Genomic DNA, 23,880 nt, shown 5'->3' on the forward strand with positions numbered 1-23,880 from the left:
TCTTTATTGAACCCCTTTTCCAGGTACTCGCATTCGGCCCAACAAGAAGAAGGGACCCAAGGGAACGGCCGAGGAGGAGGAGGCCAAGGCTGCGGCCGAGGAAGCCGCTGCAGCTGCCGCGGCCGCCACGGCTGCCGAAACACCCAAGGAGGAGGTGGTCAAGGAGAGCTGGGATGCCACCGACAGCGAGGCGGAGCCGGAACCCGATGAGGAGTCCTCTCAAACAACAAACAATGGCAAGGCCGACGAGGATGAGGACACCGATGATGATGACAGCGGCGATGATGATGACAGCGACGATTCCGATGATGAGAGCGACGAGTCCGATGAAAAGGAGGAGACCCTCGCCAACGATCCCGAATCTCGACGACTGCGCGCCGAGGCGAGAATCATCAAGCGTCAGTCGGACGCTGAGAAGAAACGCACCACGGATGAGCTGCGTGCGGGCGTTGTCTGTGTTCTGGGCCATGTCGATACGGGCAAAACCAAGATTCTGGACAAGCTGCGTCGCACCAATGTGCAGGACTCGGAAGCTGGTGGCATTACGCAGCAGATTGGCGCAACCAATGTGCCCATTGATGCCATCAAGGAGCAGACAAAGTACGTGAAGAGCGCCGTAGGCTTTGAGCATCGCCTGCCCGGTCTCCTCATCATCGACACACCCGGCCACGAGTCCTTCAGTAATCTGCGCAATCGCGGCTCCTCTCTCTGTGATATCGCCATTCTGGTGGTGGACATTATGCACGGCCTGGAGCCGCAAACACTCGAGTCCATACAGCTGCTAAAGAAGAAGAGATGCCCCTTTATTGTGGCTTTGAATAAGGTGGATCGGCTGTACGACTGGCAGGTGCTGGCCCGGCGAGATGTGCGCGATGTGATCAAGGAGCAGCAGAGCAACACGCAGCTGGAATTCCAGCAGCGCACCAAGGAAGTCATACTGCAGTTTGCCGAACAGGGCCTCAATGCGGCTCTCTACTACGAGAACACCGATCCCAAGACATATATCTCTTTGGTGCCCACCAGTGCCATCACCGGCGAGGGCATGGGCAATCTCCTATTCATGATCACCGACTACTGCCAGAATATGCTGACCAAACGGCTCATGTACTCCGAGGAGCTGCAGGCCACAGTTCTCGAGGTGAAGGCCCTGCCTGGTCTGGGAACCACCATCGATGCCATCCTCATTAATGGCAAGCTGCGCGAGGGCCAGACCATGGTCTTGGCCGGCACAGACGGCCCCATTGTCACCCAGATCCGTTCCCTGCTCATGCCCCAGCCCATGCGAGAGCTGCGCGTAAAGAATGCCTATGTGGAGCACAAGGAGGTTAAGGCAGCCCAGGGCGTGAAGATTGCCGCCAAGGATCTGGAGAAGGCCATTGCCGGCATCAATTTGTTAATTGCCCACAAACCCGATGAGGTGGAAATCTGCAAGTAAGTTGGAACTCTTCTCTGCTCTAGAATATCGATATTAACGCCTCTCTTCTTTTTCAGGGAGGAAGTGGCCCGCGAGCTTAAGAGTGCCTTGAGTCACATCAAACTGGCCCCATCCGGTGTCTATGTACAGGCCTCCACTTTGGGCTCTCTGGAGGCTTTGCTTGAGTTCCTGCGCACATCAAAAATTCCGGTAAGAAAAAAAAAAAAAAAGAAAAAATAAGTTCCGTGATGGAATTCGAACTCAAGGTGTCCTGTCTCGAGAGCGGGATATGCTTCTCCTAGGCTATTGCACCGAGAGACCGGCGCGTGGCTAACAGTTTATTTGAGTGGGTTTCCTCTGCTTTGCTGTGTCTGTTGGGTGCGCGCGGGCCTCGAGTGGAGTGAATGTTGAGTCCAGTCATCCATCCCATATTGTCTAGTGGTTAGGATACCCGGCTCTCACCCGGGAGGCCCGGGTTCAATTCCCGGTATGGGAAAGAATCGTGATTCTTCTTTTTTTTCAGTTTTTCCTTCTTTTTTTTATATATATTTTTTAAATGCATTTCACCCAAAACCTATATTTTTCATTGGTTTGCCCTAAATATTTCCTACCTTTAATATTTGTAGTATGTAGTGCTGCTAGTACTTGTTCGATTTTTTCAATGGAATTGTTTTAAAATTCCTTTCGTTTAACCCATTTAAAGATGGCCTTGAACCCACGAGAAGCCTGGTAGTATTCCTTTATTATCACACCCACGCCCCAATAATGATAACACGTGCACCCCATGCAGCAATTACCAAATTAATAATACACAAGAGTACAGAGGAACAAAAATCGACCGCAGACGAATCGCTAACATAATTTCGCACTGTTTGTTTAGACAATTAGCCAAAGAAAATTCTCAAAGCGTACTCTGGTCGAAGAGAACCCATTGAGGGGGAGATAACCTTTTAATGGGTGGAGAGGTGAGAGCTCTGAGGCTCTGCAATTTATGTACACATTATTTTTGCCCACCACCAAGGCGAAATATTTCTAACAGCTCGTATAGTCGAGACGATAAACAAAAATCTCCCTCTAGAAAACAAAAAAAAAAAAAAAATTGTACGCAGTATGGAAAATTTGCAATTTTCTTGGCTACTTTTCGATTTCTTGCAAATTGAATACGGTAAACGGGTACGGGACGCGACAAAGTTGTAAATTCTCGCTGGCCGAAAACTATTTTTGATGAGAATTATGAGTGCGTGAGACGTGGCGGTGGGCAGGAAACGAGAGGAGAAATGTTGCTACTGTCTCGTCGTCTGCATTTTGTTTTTTTCTTTTTTTGTTTTTTTCGGGCAGACTATGCCGTAAACATAAAATGCGTATTTTTGTAAATGCAAAAATTGCAACAAAAATATGTTGTTTGCACAAAAAAAAACCCGACCAGGCCATGTCTTCTGCTGGTGCTCTCCTCATGGTTGATGATGATGATTCATGCCAGAGGCAGCCAAATGGCGGGCGCATAGCCAACAGAAGACGACGCACTGTATCCACTCCACTCCACACTCCACTCTACACCACTCCCTCCGAAATGGCCGGCAGGCAGGCAGGCAGAGTCCCGTCCCGTCCCGTCCCCCAACTCCTGGCAATTCGCTCGTAACCATTTCATTCGCTGTCTGCCCCCCAGTCTCGAGAAGATTGAACACCCAACTAAAAATACTAAGCGCTCTATATACCATATAGATACGCACATACATATACATACATACATACATACATATGTATGTATGTATGTATATCTGTTTATATCTGTCTATATTTCTGTGGCAGAGCAAACGCCGAGGCGAACCCAAAACCCGAACGAACGGATATGACAACTCAAATTCCAATTTAGCAAATATTTATTTTCTAGCAAATTCTTTAATCAATTTCACACGCCTTAAATGAATGAAATTAATCGAATTTCCTTCCCTTAGATAATCAGAGAATGTATTTTATTTAATTTTAATTTCATTTTCGCTTGCCTCAGCTGCGGAAATGTTGCAACGGAAGCGTGGATATACCTATATATATACATATATACCAGTATATACTACATTTTTGATACCAAAAGTCTGACATTTGAGCTGGCGTTGGATCCGTTCGTTCCTTCATGCCTTGGCAGCACTTTTCCTATTCCAATGCTTCGCCTTGCCCTGCGATACTACTGATACTCATTCGCTCTTCTTTCGTTAATATTGTAAATGTTTCTTTTTGGTGTTTGTGTGTGTGTGTGTGTGTTTTTTTTGCTGACACTACAAGCTCATTAGCGTCAGCAGCCCACAATTGCTATAAGGTTTCCCACAACAGAGAGTGTCATCATGGTGGTGATCATCTTGTGCCGTGTAGCCGCAACACTTTCCCAGGCCAGGCCTTAGGGTTCAGTTCCTCGATTCGTAACGCCAACGCAATATCCAAAGCACACCACAGAGCTGAAAAACTATGCAAATTAGCTACCAAATGCAGTTACAGGGCGCGTGGTTGTGAACTGAATGAATGAATGAATGGAGACGAGACACTGTTGAATGATGAGCCCCAGTCCCAGTCACACAGGGACGGTTTAAGCCCTCAAAACGGCGCTATGACCAGGCAGCCCTATAAACCCTTTTAAGCTCTTATTCCACTCATGTTTCTATATTCTTGGAGTCGAGACACTGCTGAATGATGAGCCCCAGTCCCAGTCACACAGGGACGGTTCAAGCCCTCAAAAGGGCGCTATGACTAGGCAGCCCTATAAACCCTTTTAAGCTCTTATTCCACTCATGTTTCTATATTCTCGGAGACGAGACACTGCTGAATGATGAGCCCCAGTCCCAGTCACACAGGGACGGTTCAAGCCCTCAAAAGGGCGCTATGACTTGGCAGCTCTATAAACCCTTTTAAGCTCTTATTCCACTCATGTTTCTATATTCTTGGAGGCGAGACACTGCTGAATGATGAGCCCCAGTCCCAGTCACACAGGGACGGTTCAAGCCCTCAAAAGGGCGCAATGACTAGGCAGCCCTATAAACCCTTTTAAGCTCTTATTCCACTCCTGTTTCTATATTCTTTTGGAGCCTCCTTTTGTCTTTGCATCCCACTGAAATTTCCATTTTTTTTCTCTCGAGACTCGAGACCATTAGATTCGGTTTTCGTTGGCTTTTTTTTTGGTTTTGGTTTTCTTGGACTTGACTTGGACTGAATGAATTAACAATTTCTGCAGTAGCCTGCACATGTTGTCCATATGGTTCCACTTTTTGTGTGTCGTTTTTTTTTTCGGTCTTTGGGCTTTTTGCTCTTTTTGTCACATTTTAGATGCGAAAATTTGTCGCCGTCATGTTAACTGCGCTCATTTCGAAAATCAATTATGGTCATGTGACTGAGCGACAGACTGACTGACTGATTGACTGACTGGCTGGCTGACTGACAAAACGAACAGACTGCTCTGCTGGCTGGTGGCTATTCATTCATGATTTGAGTCTCTGATGCCTTGATGCCTGATTGCGATGCCTGACCATGTGGGCCGACCACCGGCCGGCTACGTAACAAGTTTCGCCTTCATTTAAGCCAAATTTAGTAACTGGCTAACAACGTTCACACACACACACACACACCAGACTCTTTTTTTGGATCGGCTAATGCTGTGTAAAATGCCATAAAATTTTATAGTTATCGCTCTGCCTAGAGTCATTTTTCTAGGGGGGCACCCACATGGTCGCCATACACTGATTTTGGTATTTTTTTTTTTGTTTTTTTCTCTCTCTTGTCATTTGTTTGTCGCTACTCTGCTGCTGCTGTGGCTGTGGCTGCTGCTGCGTGGCTGTTGAAATACGAGCAGGGCTGCCAATTTATTGGCACTGCCCAAAACTGACGGCCGGAAATTGTCATTTGAGTGGTTGGGCAGACACCGACACACACACACACACAACACAAATGTTTTTGTATAGCCCATTAATTTCTGACACGTTGCAGGTTGCCGCCGTCATTCCATTTTTGGGATGCAATCCTCCTGCATTTAATTGATATTCGTATTCGTATTCGTATTCATACGCATGATCTGTGGTGCAATGGAGTTGCCCCGGAGCACTTATGAAAACGCAGATATTAAATATTCCGCTCACCCGAATGTACTGATTGTTGCTAAGAACAAATAAAGTTAGGAATAGGAATAGAGTTAGGAAACAGTGAGAGGAAGGGCCCCCCACAGCCCTGCCCTGCTCTCCCCTGTCCTGCTCTGCCCTACCCTACTCTACCCTACCCTACCCTACCCTACCCTACCCTCTACTGCCCTCAAAATTCAATGAATTTATCTCTTGTACAACAAATACCGAAATACCGGCGGCGGATGAACAGTAGTTTGCCGCACCACATGGCCCCCACAGCAAGTGCAATCAATTTTTATGAATGGAAAACGCAGCATCGATCAGTTCTCCATCTGCCCCACAGTTACGCCCTGCCGCTGTCAGGGGCATGGAGGCTGTTTTCGTGTTTAATTTATCGAAATGTGTAGCAAAATGTTTATTTGATCAATGAAATGAATTATTGTACGAGCATATGTCTATCTTTCTGTGTGTGTTGCTGTCTACCAAATGAATGAATGAATGAATGAAACAACAAAAAAACAACAACAGCTAGCGGCAATAACTTCCATAAAAGCCGCTCAAAATGTGGGACGCAATTAAAAGGAGAGCGAAAGAGCTGCCAACACAATTTTGTAATTGATTTGTTTTCCATACAATTTATTGTCGAATGTTTTTTCTCTTTTCGGGTTTCTTGTTGCTGTTCCTGGGTTTATTGACAATTAATTGAACGCAACAAAATACCCAATGAAACGTTGTACGACGAGAGCTGGAATGAGATGAGGCGTAAGACTCAATCAAGCATGAAGTGTACAACGTTTTGGTCAGCATTGAGGATGTTCTCCCATGGAGACCCACCAACCTTCCACAGTACCATCTGGTAGAAGCACTTTCCTCCGAAAGACTTCCCTCCACGCGTTCTGCTCTTTCCGAAGGGAGATGAGCCACTTGCTACCCTTCTCTGGGTCTGCTGTGAAGACTTGCATACCGATAAAACGTACGATTTGTCTATCGATTTGTTTGCATGCCGCCTGACAGCTACATGCATTCCACGGGCGTTACGTCATGGAAAATGTTTTCGCTAGATTTATGGTCCGTTGGTTGCACATTTTTATGATCGCCTGCCGGAAAAAACCAAACCAAAAGACAGCATGAATGAGCCTGCTACTCGCGGTGTCGCCCCCCCCTTGGCCCTCTCTTCTACCCACATTTTCAAACCCCGTTATGCATTTGGCCTGCAATTTCTTTTGCCGTCGCTATTGCTGTTGCGTTGGCTTCATTAACATTTGCACCTCGTAGCCGTCAACGACCAAATATAGCGGTGGTTGCTGCCACAACCTGATGGCTGTTGTTGCTGTTGTTGCAGTTGCGCCTTGCCATTCATAAAAAAGAGTTGGTGCACCTCTCACTCACTCGAATGATGCCACCCCACCCCTTTCGCCCCACCGCCTCTTCACCTTTTTTTTTTTTTTTTGCTTATACAACAACTGCAGTTGCAATTGCAGTTGCAATTGCTGTTTTCTGTGGCTGTGGCTGTTGCTGTTGCTGTGCCTGCATTTGTCGTTCGTACACCCGCAACGTGGCGGCATGGGTTCATGTTCATTCATACATTTTGCAATGCAACATCCATCCACACATGCACTGAAATTGTACCTGCACTTTCTTCCGCAACTCTTAAGGTACCTCGTGGAAAGTCTTGGGGGCAAGAGCATGCTTGATCAGAAAGAATCGAACCTAATCAATGGTTATTTCTTAGGATTTATTGAATATCCATCTATTATCTCATTTTAAAGCCAGAGTATGGAATGGAGCAGCTATTTTTATGATTACGGGGGCTCTCTAAGGATCTACAGCATACCCTCTGGTTCGGATGATTATCCCCGAAAGCTTGATCAGAAAGAATCGAAGCTAATCAGTGGTTAGCCATAAATCTCAGGATTTATTGAGTGCTTAATAGATATACCCATCTATTATCTCATTTTAAAGCCAGAGTATGGAATGGAACACCTATTTTTATGATTACGGGGGCTCTCTAAGGATCTACAGCATATCCTCTGGTTCGGATGATTATCCCCGAAAGAATCTAGTCGACTACAGGGTATTCCCTAGTCGAAATCCAGCCTGTACCTTTCTTACTTCTTTCTCTGTTTTTTGTTGCATTTTTTCTACTTTTCTTATGAATGAACAAATTGAGCACTCGAAAAGTTGCTAGACTTCAAAAGTGGCTAGTCTTCTGCCTGATGCCTCTCCATCGCTTTGCAACCTTCCGACCTGCCGCCTGAGAGTGGGGCATGCAACCAGATGCTAGTGCTGCTGCATTTGGGCGAAAATGTAATTATGTAGCCATCAACTATTTCCATGGAGCAGGCATGGCATTCATTGTGCTGTGGCTGTGGCTGCCATAATTGTGTGCCACATTCTCGCAGTGCGAGTGCGGGTTTTTTTTTTTTTTTTTTTTTTTGGTAGGTGGGCTACGTGGTGGGCAGGTGGCAGGCCACATACATAGACACGACGACGTAATTTGATTCCCACATGCATTTTAATTAAAAGCAAACAACAGAAAGTTTCGCAAACAGAGCTCTCGTCATGCTCAGCGACTTGATGTGTCGCGTCGCGTCGCGTCTCTGTTTGAGGTTGCGTTGCCATTTGTAATCGTGTTTATGCCTCTGCTCCGCTCAGTTGTGGCATGCTAAACTCGCCTCGCCTCGCCCACTACTCGCCCCAAAAACATTGAAGAAGCGGCACCAAGCAGTGCTTGAAATAATTAGCCATATCGGTCAGTTTTCCTACGCAATTGTTGAGCAGAGAACGAGCAAAAAAACAACAACAACAGCAAAAACCAGTAAGAATCGTAGGCAAACATCTTGAGAAATATTGAAAGCATAAAAACACTGGAGTGAATCGAGCAGAGCGTGACGGTACATTCATTCATGAATCCTCTCCACTCGCCTCAGAGCTTGTCCATTCCCATTGTTGGGTGCTCCCTACCCCAGCTCTGGCCCCTTCCATGGCTTTTCGGTTGCGTTTCGGCTGAATTTCATGAATGAATTTAGTTTTTGTTGCCGCGCGGCACTCTTTGGCCGGTGCCTCAGCTTTTCTGCTTCCCATGTTTCCCATTTGGCGTGTTTCGTAGTACTAGAGGCGAGGCATTAAAGCGAAATGTGGGTAAAGGAAGGAAGTGAGGAAAGAACCCCAGAAGCAGAGACCAAAAACCAAAAAAATAAGACGCCGAAGAGGCAGCGGACAATGCCAATGTTTTCATTAATGCGACGTAGTTGCCAAAAACAACAATGAAAATTAGTTCTGTGGAAACACACACCCTTGGATACCCTGAAACCCAGAAAGTTGTTGTATTGCTTTGAGGTCATCAGTTCTGATGCAAAAAAGCTAGTTTCCCCAAGCAGATATCGATGAAAAGGTCGATCGATTATAGAGCATCACTGAAAATTGTCGATAATTGTGTTAGCTATCGATAAAATATCGAAAATGATGATAGATAATCGTTGATGTTCTAGAACGGTCCATAATTTATGGTTAATTATCACAAATTGTCGATTAGTTATTGATTATAATGATAAACTTTTAATATGGCTCGATAAATGATCGATAGCAGTCGATAATGTTCGATAAATAAGGGTCGAAGGCCTGTAAACAGAAGAATGGTCTTCAGGGACTTGTTTAAATAGAAAATGATGAACGAATTTCGCTTTATCCAGAATCGATACATATATACAAGTGTACATATGTGCATATGTATGGAATCGGAAGTACTTCCTTCGTTGCATGGCAAACATCTGTTCAAAATCGCAATGCCCTCTGAAAAGGGCACAACAACAACAGCAACATAAGACCAAGAGAGAGAATAAAGGGAAAATAAGGAGGAAGAGTGGAAAAAAAGAACAATGAATGAATGAATGAATGAGCCCAAGGCGGGATGGGCCCTGAATCCGAAGTGAATGAGTAAATGAATGAATGTAAAAATGAAAGACGAAAACAAAACCAACAACGGAAGCAATTCTTCCTGCCACACACACACACACACACACAGAGATACGATTACAAAAACACAGATACTACTCAGTGGCAGACTGGCACACAGTCCACACTCAAGAGCTTATTGCTTAATTTTCATTCATAAACACGTAGCGGCCGCATTTTCAATGAAATCAAATGCCCAACACGACGACAGTTGAAGGAAGTTGCTCTGTGCTCTCTCTGCCGTGGATTCAGATCCGAAAAAAAAACCAACCAAAATAATAGATATTTATGTACGAGTAGTTTTGCCGAAACGGAAGTTTATACGGAACGTGCAGCATTTTTCTTGAATTTGAGCGTAATTTCCCCCCTCAAGAAAGGTTCTCTCTTCTCTTCTGTCATTAATTAGCTGTCCGCCTCAGCGAAAAAAGTGACGTAAACCGGACACGACCGCAGACACAGACAGAGACACGGGCCGAGCTATTAATTTGCTTGTTTTCCATCAAACAAAATTTGCATCATTTGACGGGCTATAGCCCGTCACTGGGCCCTGTACCTGTACTCAAATCTCTGGTTCTTTTCGGTGCCATCGATAGCATTAAGTGGCATGTACATCCGACTTGACGTCAGCGGCGGCAGCATCGGTTGCCAGTGAAAGCATCCCATGCCGGAGATGGCAACCTTTTACCTTTTTCTGCGACCGCAAAGCGGCATCAAATGGCAGATAAAACCGAATATGGTGTACACTTCTGGGGGGTGTTGTAGAATGTGCAGCAGTGCCCCTCGGTTGGTTATAGTTTCGCCTATCAATCGTCCTCAAATACATGTGGAAATACATACCTTCTTTGAGAGTGTTGTGAAACGATATACCGCTTTGGCTTCTCTCTAGTTTTTCTCGAATTTCTCTGGGGCTTCTGCTGGCCGTGTCAGCCATGTCATGCGCACGATTTGATTGTTTTGTGCGAAACGATATCTGAAGCTTGGAAATAGTTTACGGAGCTGTGCCACGTGGAGTGCCTCCCCCCTGCCTCTGGCACTCTCTCTTCCTCTTCTCTCTCTATCGGGTCGCTCCCCAAGCAACACCGTAAGGGGTTGGGGCTGGGCATTTTGCTATCACTTCCGTTTGACCGTTTTACATGGAAATCGAGGCTCTCGACTCTACAATTACTGCGTATTTTTGTTGCTCTGTTGCTGTGCCGCCTCTCTTTTGTGTCGCGTCGCGCTGTTGCCCCACAATTGTGCATTCAACACAATAAACTTCCGATTTCATTCATTGTTTTGTTGATTGCAAAACTCTTTTTACCCCCCATCCCCGTCTGCGTCCCCCTACCCCAGCTCACTCTCTCACTCGCTTTTAGTTTATTTTTATTTGCTTTTCCGTTAGTTACACACACACACATTTCTTTTATAACAGCAGTGGAGCAGCGGTTCTGCGTAATGAATGAAATTTTCCTGAATGGCTTAGGCTGTAATTGAATTCAATTTACAATTGAAACTCGAAGCGTAAGATGGAGACAGAGAAAAGAGCAATGAGGCCAGCGGGGCCAAAGGCAGACCCAGAAAGAGTAGTGGCAACCCTGCCGGGCAGAAACACAGTAACAGAGGCAATGACAACTCTATTAGTTTAATGATATTCTGCTACGATGTTCCATTGATTAATATAATTAATTAAAAATAAAAAATAGGAATAAATATAGTGGCAACACTGCCATAAAAGCAGTCCGGCAACCCTTTCCAGAGGGTCTTTTAAAGTTATTTCTACCTTAAATAATGGGATTTGTAAGAGGAACTAAATTAAATGATTAACAAAAAGAGCCCTCAAAAAGGTGGCAACGCTGACAGACCGAAACGCCCCTCTCTTAGAGGCTTATTTGGATCAGATTTGTAATTTATTTACGCGTTAAACTGACATTTAAATGCAAGGCACACGCCCAAGAGATGCCGAGACAAAAACGGGTTGCACATTCCAATTAATGTTTGGGCAAGTGGATGGATTGTGGCACTGTAGTCCATCGGACCGACCGACCGACCGCCTTATCAGTGGCGCGTGCATATCCGGTGGCGCAATTAAGTCGCTATCGAAAGCAAATTCCATTTGGCCCCACTCATTGAAGCCCTGCCCTGCGGCACCATCCGCCAAGCATGCGTTCAACCATCCATTCATTCATTCATTCATTCATTCATGTCAGACAGAATCTCTGGCTGCTGCTGCTGCTGCTTCTGCTGTTGCTGTTATTTTTATCAATGATCATTTGTAATCATCTGGCGACGAACAACAAAAATAAATACAAAATAAAAATTGAACATCTTCGACGAGATGTGAATGAACTCGTCGAATGGCCTGTCGCTCTGCTCGGTGGAGGTCTGTATGTCTACACACACACATATATTACATATAGTACATGTGTATGTGTGTATGTGTGTATGTATCTCGGTCTGTCTCTGTCTCTCTAGATGTCTGCCCGCTTTGGGCCATTTGAGAAAATGTTTCACTTTAGTTTTTCGTGCCGCTTGTTTAGTTTAGATTTTTCTTTTTTTATTTTTTTTTTTATGGCCATGTGTCTAAAAATAGCCAAAAGAAACGTCTCTTTGGGTCAGATGGTTTTGGGCCAAAAAAAAAAATTGTTTTCGTACAGCCAGCGATCTGGTTGACAACTTCTCTTAAACATAGATCTTTACTCGTGTCGTCTACTATATGTATTATCTGTATTTTTTCCAGTACTCTGCCATACGCATTGGGCCCGTGGTCAAACGTGATGTGATGAAGGCCTCTACGATGTTGGAGCACGAAGCACAGTGAGTAAACGCCATCCCCCCCAGCGACCCATCCCATCCATATATCGATTCTAATTCCATTCTTTTCCCATTCGTTGACAATGTGTCACACAACATACAACATTTGTATGGCTATCAGAATTCTCTGGAATTCGCTGAATGCGGAAATTCAGTAAGTCCCTCCCTAGGGGTGGGGTGGTGGGGCAGGGGGACTCGTTGTAGGAAAAACTGGCCCTATCGAATTCACGTCGCGTGGGTTTATTGAACTTCCTCACCAAAAAAAAAGAAGAAAAAATATAACAGAAAGAGAAAAAGAAATGCTGTCGAGTGCATTGAAATTGTATGCCATGTGTGGAAATTGATTTGATCTATGGGTTATTTCTATGAATGGGGCATGGCATGTGGAAATATGCGATGAAAGGAAGGAAAGCCAAGTGGGGTCTGACGACCCTTCGAATTCGATTCCACTTATTTCTGGGCAGTTTATTGACATTTTTATTCAGGCATATAGCAACAACAACAAAATATTCTTTCGGTAAATGTTGATTCGGTTAGTTCTATAAGGAGAAAACGAAGAAATGTGATGACCAATTGGAAAATACTTGATCTTTGGCATATATCTTTTGAGCAAAAGAAGAGACAGAAGCCATGACTATCTGGCAACCCTTTAGCATCGATTGATCTGGCAACTTAAAAACGAGATGCCACTCAGTGTTTTTTCAGGCTTTTTATCCATTGATCTGCCAACTCTATTTATTACGTTTTGCCCAAGAACTTCCTCTTTGAAACGTGTCGCACAAAGACCTTCCCCAGAGCCAAGGCATGCCCCACCTTAAAGCCATTTACAACACATTCAATCACACCACACAACACACACCTCTCCCTCCTTTTCGACCACATTGTATGGCCACTATGCCGCCTTATAATCGAACACTTAAAAACAGCAAGAGGTCCAGAGAGAGAGAGAGGGAGCGAGAGACACAGCAGATACTGCGACTGGAATAAACGACTTTTTGATATACGACAATGAACAATGCAATTTTATTGCCGCTTAACTTCATTAACACACACCATCCGCTCTCTGCGCCCCCACCAGCCATCAGCCAGCAGCCACCAGCCACCACGATTATAAGCGGATCTTTGAAGATTGTGTTTGTGATATAGCCGCCAAGAAAGGAGTATGGTGTATGGTGTATGGTGCATGGTGCATGGGATGGGTCCGGGTTAAGTGATTCATTTAGCGGCAATCACAAAATGCACTTTACACCAAAAGATAGACAGAGAGAGAGAGAAGGAGTGGGCAGTGGGCAGTGTGCAGTGTGCTAAGCGATCCTCATGATTTATTATAGAGAGCGAAACCTTTAGACAACATTTGCCAGCCGGCAGCTTTGTCTCATTAGCGTCTCGTCTCTGGACGTTAAGTGGTGCCAAATAGTAGACCAAGATGCCACTTATATGAATATTGGCTCCCCTCACTTCTGTATCGGTATCTTTTGCTATATCTGTATCTTTCTCCCTTAGCTCTTGAAACTTCTCCCGTATCTATATCCCCTGGAACCTTCTGCGGTATCTTTATTTCCTTAAAATTCTTGCTGTATCTTTAGCTCTGAAAAGCCTTCCTTTATCTCCATTTCTTGTATCTATAGCTCTTGAAATCTCTCCTGTATCTGTATCTCTCCCGTTAGCCCCCTCCTGTATCCGCTGTATCTCTCTTGGAACACCCCTCTTGTATCTGTATCTGTAGCTGTATCTTTCTTGAAACCTCTCTCTCTCTCTCCACCTTTCACGCCTTGGCTGACAAGTTTCCAATTGCATTTTGCCGGCCAACTGAAACTATTTTCGTGCTCTGCTTGGCAGCAACAAAAGCGGGGCCTAACAGATGCTCAGATACATTTACAAACTACAGATGGCGTTGCCGAGATGCAGATACATTAACGGCCCACTCAAATTACGCTGTCACATGCGCGAAAAACGAATGAAAAACGAAAAATGGCCAAGGCAGCATAATAGAAATGTCTACCAGCACTTTGTGTGTGCGTGTGTGTGTGGATACGTTTGTATCTTGTATCTGTACGCCCAGCATTTCCGTTTGGGGCACATTTCCGGCTACGGGCCCTTTCTGCGCATGCGTGCGGCGCGCTGTTGAATTATATTTGCTTTTAGAAAATGTATCCGCATATCTTACAGATACACTTCACTTGTCTTTCGTTCTTTGGTGGGTGCTCTTCATTTTATTTATGACTTTTACGCGTGTGGAATTTTTAGCCATCAAATTTTGCATTTTACGATCGTAAACATCTCTCTGTCGCACTCTCCTGCTTCCCATTCAGGGCTCGTATTTATCCCCCATAAAATGCTTTTTATGTGATCTTTTTATGCATAAAATTAGCTCTCGAATGAAGCTATTTATTGGTTATTTGTTTCCGTTCTGCAAAAGGGTTTCTGTTTCTGGCAGGGATCTCTCCTCCCATGATTCGCCGCTTCGTTTATTAAGTTTCTCCTCCAAAATTGAACATAATTCATAGATCGATTAGCCTTTCATTCCGTCTGTCCCCTGCCCTCCCCTTCTCTGACACGAAGAACCCCAAAAAGTGGCCCCTCATTAGTGCCCCTTCTGTTGGACCCTTCCGCTGTCCAAAGAGGGTTTCGATACGATTCTCGAAATGCCAACCATTTCCTGTCATTGAAAGCGCACGCTGCGCCACGGATGGCCAACACACGAAAGTATCTTTCGCGTCTCGCTTGGACAAGACGTTGTTGTGATTTCAATTATTAACGCTTCCTGGTGGGGATCATTAGGCCAGACTCCAGGGACTCCAGAGAGACAGGAAACTGCCTTCCCATTATCATTATACTCATACTTATACTTATACTTATTATTATTACAATTTTAATTGTTTTAAATGACGTTTTTTGTTTGTTTCTTGTTCTCTTCTTGCTTTTCGGTGACGCCCTTAGATATGCAACAATTTTGGCATTCGATGTGAAAATCGAACGCGAAGCCCAGGAAATGGCCGAATCGCTGGGCGTGAAAATATTCCAAGCGGACATTATCTATCATCTGTTCGATAAATTCACCGCCTACCGTGATGAACTGAAGCAAAAGAAACGCGAGGAGTTCCGTTCCATAGCCGTCTTCCCATGCAAGCTACGGGTAAGTGGACCGATCGAGAGAGATCTCCAGAGGATGGTACTACTCCCGATGTCATTATGGGTATTATTATTTTAATGTGGGCTTTTCCCCCCCTTTGGCCCTGCCCCCATCCGCACCTCGCGCACATCGCGCACAGGTGTAAAATGCAATCCAAGCGACTTGCACTTGGGGTATCTCCAGCTGTGACCTAATGATGCTTCAGGCCAGCAGAATGAGAACACAGCCAAGAGAGAAGCGAACCACTCAACAAGCGATTAAAGCCTTAGTCGATCCACAACCAATGCCTAGTGCCCAGAGCCCAGGGCCCAGAGCCAGACGCCTGCATCTCTCACGTCCACACTTCCTGCTCAAATAATGCTTTTAAACAGCGTATTTGATTTATAGGCAATCATTAGATTATGGTCGTATGCAAGATCCCCACACACACACACAGACACACATCCAGATGGGGCTCTGGCTCCCACTGTGCTGGTAATTGGACACACAGCTGTTCCCCCACAGTATCCCACTAGAACGATGGTAGATATAGGAGGAGCCTATGCACCTAGCCTCTAGACAAGCCGAGGCATCGTCTCCCAGAGACCCAGAGACTTCTTCTTGTTTTTGTAATAACAATGACGTTGTTTTAGTTTGAGTTATTAACTCGCCTTCTGTCTTAAGGAGCTGGCCAGCCACCAGTCAGTGCATGGTGGAATGGGTCTGTCTGTCCGTCTGTTCGTCTCTCTGTTTGCCGGAGAGAAAACGTGTTCTTTGGGCCACTTTTTCTAGTCCACTGTGGCTCGGTTTCGATACCATTTTCTATGTCGGCTGTGGCGCTGCTGCTGCAGGCGGCATCCCATTTGAGGCCTTCTTCTACCAACAGTTGACGCAACGGAAATTAAGTTGTTCTTCGGCGGTTTTCTTGTACGCTGGTTTTTCCTCTGGGTTCAGCCACAACGAAGCTACAAAGCGCTACAAAAATGAGTCTCAACTAGAAAAAGAAACTTGAAGATTCTTTGAAGAAAGAATTCCCAAAAGACTTCCCTATAGATGCTTCAGAAAAACAATCCATAAAAAGAGATACTTCAGAAAGAGATGCCCAAAAGATTCGATCTCACAAATGCCCTACGCACTTCTCACACGCACTTTTTCATGATTTTCTTTGATCGCTAAGAAGTTTTCCCACAAAAAGTAACTAAAGGATCTTCCTAGAACCTTTGAAGCCCTGATTTGTATTCCTTAATCCATTAAAATTAGTAGTTTTCTTAGTTCTTCCTGAAAGTTGTTGTAATAAAGAACTTTACCGAAAAACAAACAAACCCCAACTGTAGGGTGCTCTTAGATCTGGTAGATCTTCTGAAGAACGGCATCAAGTTGTTATGCTATCCTATCGACAGAGCCAGTGCTGGCCATCGCATCGCCTTAGCCACCATAATTATTAGACATTATTTAAAAAGTAGTTAAGAGCCGGCCGCCCATCGTTATCGATGGTAGCCGCTTATTAGTTGTGCCTAGGCCTAAGAAATGATAGGTATCTTTCAGTCATTGATCTAATTCTCTCTCTCTCTCTTTCTCTCTGTTCTTCGCATCTTTTAGATACTGCCACAATTCATATTCAACAGCCGGGATCCCATTGTGATGGGCGTTATGGTGGAGAATGGCATTGTCAAAGTGGGAACACCGATTTGTGTGCCCAGCAAGGAGGTAAGTGACTGATAGTCCCTAGCGCATGTCTAGCGCACAATCTATAACTATATTGGCATAGCACACAAAAGGTTCCATTGTGATTGGGAGATTGGAGATCATCAATGTAGATCTCTCGCGCCATCAGCGCACAATGAAAGTCCTTTGTGTGTGTGTGGGTCCGGCCTCTGTGAGGCCTCTGAAAATCGTGTCAAGTACTCGTACCACTCGTCCCTCGTACGGCTGTTTGTTTGGCTTTGCTACCTTTTGCGTGGCAAGCCTTTCATTGTTGACACAGGTGTTGTTGTGTCTCCGACCCGACCGATCCGATCCGTGGTGTTCCGTGATGCAATTGTTGTGTGGCACATAATTATTAGCTCATCGCCGATACGAAATTGCGACGCAAAATTCATTCGTTTTGAAATTCTTTCATAATTAAAGCAAAACGTCTTGAAGTTCCAATTATGAGGGGGATGAGGGGGGATGGACAACGAAGACGACACTCATTTCAATTTATGCGCTGACATGTCCTGTTTCCCGTCAACGACAACTGTTTCCTCTCGAAAGACAACAACAAACCATCGATGATGGCTACTTCTTTTGCCGCTTCGATCTGCTTCGAAGCTAAAGGGTTTCTTCTCTCCTGTGCTTGACTTTCGACTTGAAAGCACCACAAGGAGAAGGAGACTCGGAGGAGCAGGAGGATCGAGTGGTGGAGCCAGCCGGCTGGCAGGCATCGCATCGCATCGCATGGCATGGCATGGCATTCATTGGCAATTATAACTTCCTCAATTATCCACAGAGAGCAGAGCAGAGCAGAGCTCTGCTAAGCTGTGCGCTTCCCGTCATTCATCGTCATTCTTTTTAACGTTCTCCTTTACTCCTTCTTCTCTCCACCTCTCTACCTCTACCTCTACCTCTATCTTTCTTTCCTTCTTTCTTTTTTTTTTTTGCTGCTGTTGTTGTTGCGCTTCTTACTTTTTCTGCAAAGTTTTAAAACAGATTTTTTTTTTAGTAGATTGCCCTATCTTTTGTGGGCATAGGTTTTTCCTAGAAGATTATATATTTTATGATGATATTTGCTTTGGGAATTTTTCTTTGTGGTTTTTCAAGCTTTTTTTGGGAAAACTTTGGTATAAATGGGATTCTCCATACATATATCTAATCTATTTTTGTTGAATATATATCTCTAGGAATTATTATGAGTACCAATGACATACCCATTGACGATTTTATAATACTTTAATCTTTTTTTTTCTGGTTCTTCAAAAGTCAAAACTTTCCTAGGAAAAACATAGGACAAGAAAGAGTCAGAAATACTTGGATAGACCATAGATTTTGCGAGAGTCTTTTTTTTAAATTAAATTTGATTTTAATCTGTGCAGTTTCAAAGTATCTTTGAGAACACAAAAGATCCAAATATGATATTTCTATAGGAAAAAAAAGAGTCCAACATCTAGCTGAAGCATTTTATGATGCAGACCGGCCGAGGGGCACTGCCGCATGACGCCCAACACGAGTAACCGCATCGATCGCTGACATTTAGAGGCTGTTTTAACTGGCCCTTCCAAAAGGGTACTCCAATCCATCTTTCATTTCATTTCTTTAGGGTATTTTAGAAGTCACCAGAAATCAAGTCTGTTCTGCTGCCTCCCTGGTCGCCTGGTGCCCTGGCTGCCGCCTTGATCCAATTCTACTTTAGATCTGCACGTTATTTTCTGCCCCAAAGAATGCTGGGCTTTGTCGCTTTTGTGCCCCTGCCCCATGCCCCATGCCCAATGCCTCCTGCTTGGCTTTTTTTTTTGTTGCCTTTGCCTTTGCCTTTTGCCATTTCCGTTGACTTTCAGGGGGAGCTCGTCGAATCGTCCAAGAGGATGGTCCCCGGGATGTGGATGGGACTGGTACTGGGACCCCCATCTCTCTCTCTCTCTCTTTCTCTGTGTCGCTCTGTCTCAGCGACAACTTCCTTTCGTATCTTTTGATGGCAACGGCTGCTGTTGCTGTTGCGGCGGCTGCGCATGCGTGCCACAGAAGACCCTGCCTGCCAGATGGTCGGTCTCTGGTCTCTGGTCTCTGGTCTCCGGTCTCCGGTCTCTCCCGGCCCTTGCCTGGCCGGGCCCGTTGATTACATTTATTAATTATATAATTAAATCTGTAATAGCAGGGCCAATGCGGCTGCTGCTCCTTCCCCTATGCTGATCTGATCACTTGGGTCTCTGTCTTTTGTTTCTCTGCGTCTCGCGTGTAATTGTTTTGCTGTGTGTCCGGGCCCCGAAACATCCGTTCTCACACGCATTTTTGGACAACGACAACGACAGCCATCAGCCATCAAACCACTTCCACTTCCCGTTTTGGGGTTTGTCATTACACTTTCACGACGAAAAGAGGTTCAAACAGGTGGAGTGGAGTCGTCCACTAGCCGCAGCAACCCTTAACCTCCCTGAGCCTGAGCCTCCCCTGGGGGCACTGAAAGTGTCACAATTTGGTAACCAGATACGAGAGTCTGACTGCATTTTATGGGGGTTAATCACAGGTTGAGGGTTGAATGGACGGACGGCTAGCCACACGGGTTCATTGATTGGCAGGGGTGATTGAGGTGAGCTAAGGTGATTGATCCAGAGGGCACTTCGTCACGGAAGTTCTGCAGTTCAAACTTAGCCACCGACCGAGGGGCACTAGTGCATTACGCGCGAGATATCAGCGGCTCAATGATGAGAGATCGAGATTTTCCATCTTGTAGATCTTTTACTCATCTTTTGATTCCCGATTCTCCATCTCTAACAATGGACTGTCGTCTACCAAAAGATATTTCCAAAGATGTCAAGTTTTATATTAAGATCAGTCCCTAGATCACTTCTCAAGCCTTGGAGCCTTCAACAGTTGTCTTCAATCTGGTGTCTGTCTCCCGCAAAAGATTGATCTTTGGGTCTCAGATCACTTCCTCTTTAATCCCAAACGAAAATTTCAATTAAATTTCGCTCTTGCCAGGGAATTGTTGGGATCATCCTACTACCTTTAGCCATATGGCCATAGCCTTGGGGGTCATTGCAGCTAATTAAGCAGCGATCTGCTGTTCTCTGTTTTTTTATCCCACACTCTCATCAGATCCGCCTCGGAAGGAGGGGCTCGTACTACATCAAAGAGTTTCACTTTATCGAGGCACAATCTAAGCCACAAGAGCACACGCCCCACTCTCGCACTCTTGGCATTCATTCGCATTCGCATGGGATACGATACGATACGATACGATCCCAACTGATCCGATCCGAAGCGATCCTCCATTCAAATCTCCCACTGACATCAGGCGGAATACATTTATTTTTCGTTGGTTTTTGCGTTTGCTTTTGCTGCTTTTTCCCCGCGGTTTCTGAGGGGCCTGTGCACTTAAAAACAGCAAAACAGCAAACGGAAGTTGGAGGCGTTACCCAGCGCCAAATCCAAATCCGTCCAGATCCGTCCGTCCGTCCTTCTGTCCGTCCGTCCGTCTGTCCGTCCGTCTGTCAGTCACTTAACATATGGACGATGTGTATATGTGTCTACGAGGGCAATTTATATCTACTCCACAGACGCGGAGAGGCGCAGCTACAGGGGAGGGCTATATAGAGGGGGAGATCTATGGCTAAAGACGGTCTTTAAAACCGAGTCTGTGGCCAGGCGAATTGGTTGCCAGATCACTTGCAGATCGTCTTGCATATGTTGTATATAGATATTACTTGCAGCAGGCCTGGCCTGCTTGCCCCCTCCTCCCAAAAAACCGCAAGACACAAACCAGAAATCTGCTGGCAAGAGACAGGGAGACAGTGGCAGAGAGGGGGGGCAGAGAGAGTGAAGAGGCACAGGCGATCGATATCTTTTAATATTTTCATTCATGCCTCAAGTGTTTGCTGTAGCGGAAATGAAAGCTCATTCAGTGTTGCTGCTGATGTTGCTGCTGGTTTTTTGTTAATTAAATGCCTCTGGGGTTTTCGATTTACTTGAATATACACCACGACTACCAATATATGTATATTTATATATATATATATATATATGTATAAAGAGGTAGCCGTTTGCCTTCGATCGGGGGACTGCATGTTGATCTTGGGCTAATTTATGGGCTGCTGCTGTTGGGAGACTTAAGTAGGTAAGGGATTCGCTCTCTTCCCTCCTTCTCCCAACTCTCATCATATATGTATGCCTCTTCATTATATCTCTGGGATCTGTGTGTGTGTGTGTGTGTGTGCCTTGGCATTTATGTATAAGATTTAAGTATTATTTTCTTTGGGTGTTTGCCTCCAATTGTTAAGCCTCTTCATGGCTTATGACTTCCGTTGTCGCCTCGAAATGGGACTGGTAATGGGAATGGGTATGCCCGGTGCCTATTTTGAATGATTCTCTCGAGTGACGTTGTGATCGACGTCTTAACGGGGGCTTAGGCATTGTCTATGGCGGGGAAAAGGAAAGAAAATTTAATTGTATCTGTGAATGAATGGGCTTCAAGTAGACATTATTCAAACATCATCTTTAGATATTATGCTTTAAACTGTATAAGCGATCTGTGATTGGGCTTTCTTTTACTTAAATATAATCCTAAACTTTTCTACAAAATTCTCTTTATTTTTGGTAAAAATATATCTTAAAGCTAATCCCCGATTGGTCTCAAAGCAAACCCTATATTAATGATGAACCTCTGCTAAAAATTATCCAAGAATTGTTGAAATATAATCTCTTTATTCGATTTACACTTTTCGAACGTTTTTTTCGAGCCACAATACGCGATATCTGGGTACACGTAGGTAGTAAATGTATCTCTCTCTATGTATCTCTAGATGGATGGATCTCCTTCGTATTTGCAGCCCATAAACTCTCAAAAGAGTATCTACTTATCTCTTAAGAGATCTCCTTCCATACCATTATCTCTCCACAGAGTATCTGTCTATCTACCTCTTCATAGATCCTCTCGGTCTCTACTTCACTTGACACTTTCTCATGTGTATGCCTCTCCTACCACGTTTTGGATCGACAACTGCGTCATCTTTTCTGTGGCATGAATTGAAATCCGTTTTACGGCTGTACGTGTGCCACAAAGGAACACTTTAAACAATGCCACAACAAGGGGCAAGCAGCAAGCGGCAAGCGGCAATAATGATGATGCGGATGATGTAGATGATGGAGCGATAGAAACAGCGCTAAGAACCGGAACAAGTAATTAAATTACAAAAGAAGTTGCAGCTGAAAGAGAGGCACAGCACAGCAGAGCAGAGCAGAGCAGAGAACCGCCTGCGGAAGCGGATTGAGCAGCAGCTGGTCTGGCAGTGCCCCGCAGCGACAGCAGAACGGAAGCAGAGCGGAAGTGAATGCTTCCGCACGTAGAGAATGAATGGAAAAAAGGGGCGGGGGAAGCAGCTGGAGAGAGAGCGTGGAGTACTCCTGGCAGAAGTGTGCTGTGCAGCGGGGAGGGGCACGCTGTATCCTTAAAGAGTGCATCCGGAAGTGCAGGAAGTCGAGGAAATGGCAGGAACAGTGCCATGGGTCGGGGGCAGGGGGCAGGGGGAAGTGGTATGCAACAACCCCTAAAACCCGATAAGGCAGGTGGTGCTCTGCGCTTTGTACGTGCCGGAAATTCTACTTATGAATGAAATGGGATTTTTTTTTATGAATGAACAGAACACAGATACAGCAAAAGCAGCAGCAGCAGCAGCAGAACCGGCATATTCATCTACGAGATACATTTGTATCTTATTATGATAAGCAGGCAACGGAGGAGAGCATTTCACAATAGAAACAGAACATGTGGGCGCACTCTGCCATGGCAAATGGGGTACCTCTATCGTATCTCCACTGTATCTCAATGGGCATATTGTGCCTGTGTGTGTGTGTTTCTATCAGATACAGATACAATTAAGAGCTTTTAATATAAAATAGAGCAAACAGACCATAACAAAAAACCCAGAGACACAAAAAGGCGATTCATGAATGAAAAAGTAGAAACACAAATATTACTTTTCTATAGATACATTTTCAAATGGAGGGGGAGACAGAGAGGAAAGCTGCAGATGAAATATAATTATATTTTTAGACTGTATTTGATTGGTTTTGTTATCCCACTAAAATCTGTGAACATTCATCTCTCAAAACCCAACCAATCTGTGTTTTGGTTAACACTCTTTAAGCCCTCTTTGAGGCAACGATTTCCAGGGTAAAATCCAACCCATTCTGAACGTTTTTCCACATAACTGTAAGTGCCTGGCCATGTATCTACGTGTGTACACATGGAAAAGTATCTGTCTATCCGCATAGAGGTGTATCCGTGTGTCTGTGCGCCTAGCTTTCGTTTCATTCATAAAAATGCTTATTTCCTGTTGTACCGTACACGTCCAGAGCGTCGTGTTTCGTCGTGGTCGTGGTCGTCGTCGTCGTTGTCGTCGTTGTCGTCGCTGTCGTTGTCGTTGTCTATGGGGTTTGCACAGTCATAAAAATACCCTATAGTTACTCTGTCCTCTATAGATACAAACCTAGACACGCACACATATGGAGAGAGTCATTCGGGCAAACGATAAGATAATAAAATCCGCTTAGATACGCGCTAATATTTCTTCTTTCTTCTTTTTTTTTTTTGCGCGCCGCGTCTTTTGCTGCCTTCCCTGCTGTAGATGTATCTGTTACTCTCTGTGTATCCGTATCTATGAGTGCTTTATATATTTATTTTACTATGAAAATAAACAGCGCAGCGGCCAGGCACCACCAGAAACAGCAACAGCAACAATGGCTCTGCGATTACAAATGGCAATTGCAATAAAAGCAGCAGCAACAACAAAAGAAATTAGCGTAATTAGCAAATTACT

The 23,880-nt window shown here is 44.8% G+C and overlaps 1 protein-coding gene and 1 non-coding gene across 2 annotated transcripts in view; both read left to right on the forward strand.

Annotated features, from left to right (window-relative positions):
• eIF5B (eukaryotic translation initiation factor 5B) overlaps positions 1–23,880 on the forward strand; it is a 36,534-nt gene that overhangs the window by 1,907 nt on the left and 10,747 nt on the right. The window contains exons 3-7 of the mRNA XM_001352825.4: positions 24–1,431; positions 1,492–1,624; positions 12,185–12,261; positions 15,199–15,394; positions 16,970–17,077. Of these exons, the coding sequence (XP_001352861.4) occupies positions 24–1,431; positions 1,492–1,624; positions 12,185–12,261; positions 15,199–15,394; positions 16,970–17,077 (1,922 nt within the window). The remainder of the gene's footprint in view (positions 1–23; positions 1,432–1,491; positions 1,625–12,184; positions 12,262–15,198; positions 15,395–16,969; positions 17,078–23,880) is intronic.
• On the forward strand, positions 1,839–1,910 carry TRNAE-CUC (transfer RNA glutamic acid (anticodon CUC)). Its single transcript has one exon. It is a non-coding gene; the product is annotated as a tRNA-Glu (tRNA).

Source organism: Drosophila pseudoobscura, chromosome X, assembly GCF_009870125.1.
Source record: "Drosophila pseudoobscura strain MV-25-SWS-2005 chromosome X, UCI_Dpse_MV25, whole genome shotgun sequence".
NCBI lineage: Eukaryota > Metazoa > Arthropoda > Insecta > Diptera > Drosophilidae > Drosophila > Drosophila pseudoobscura.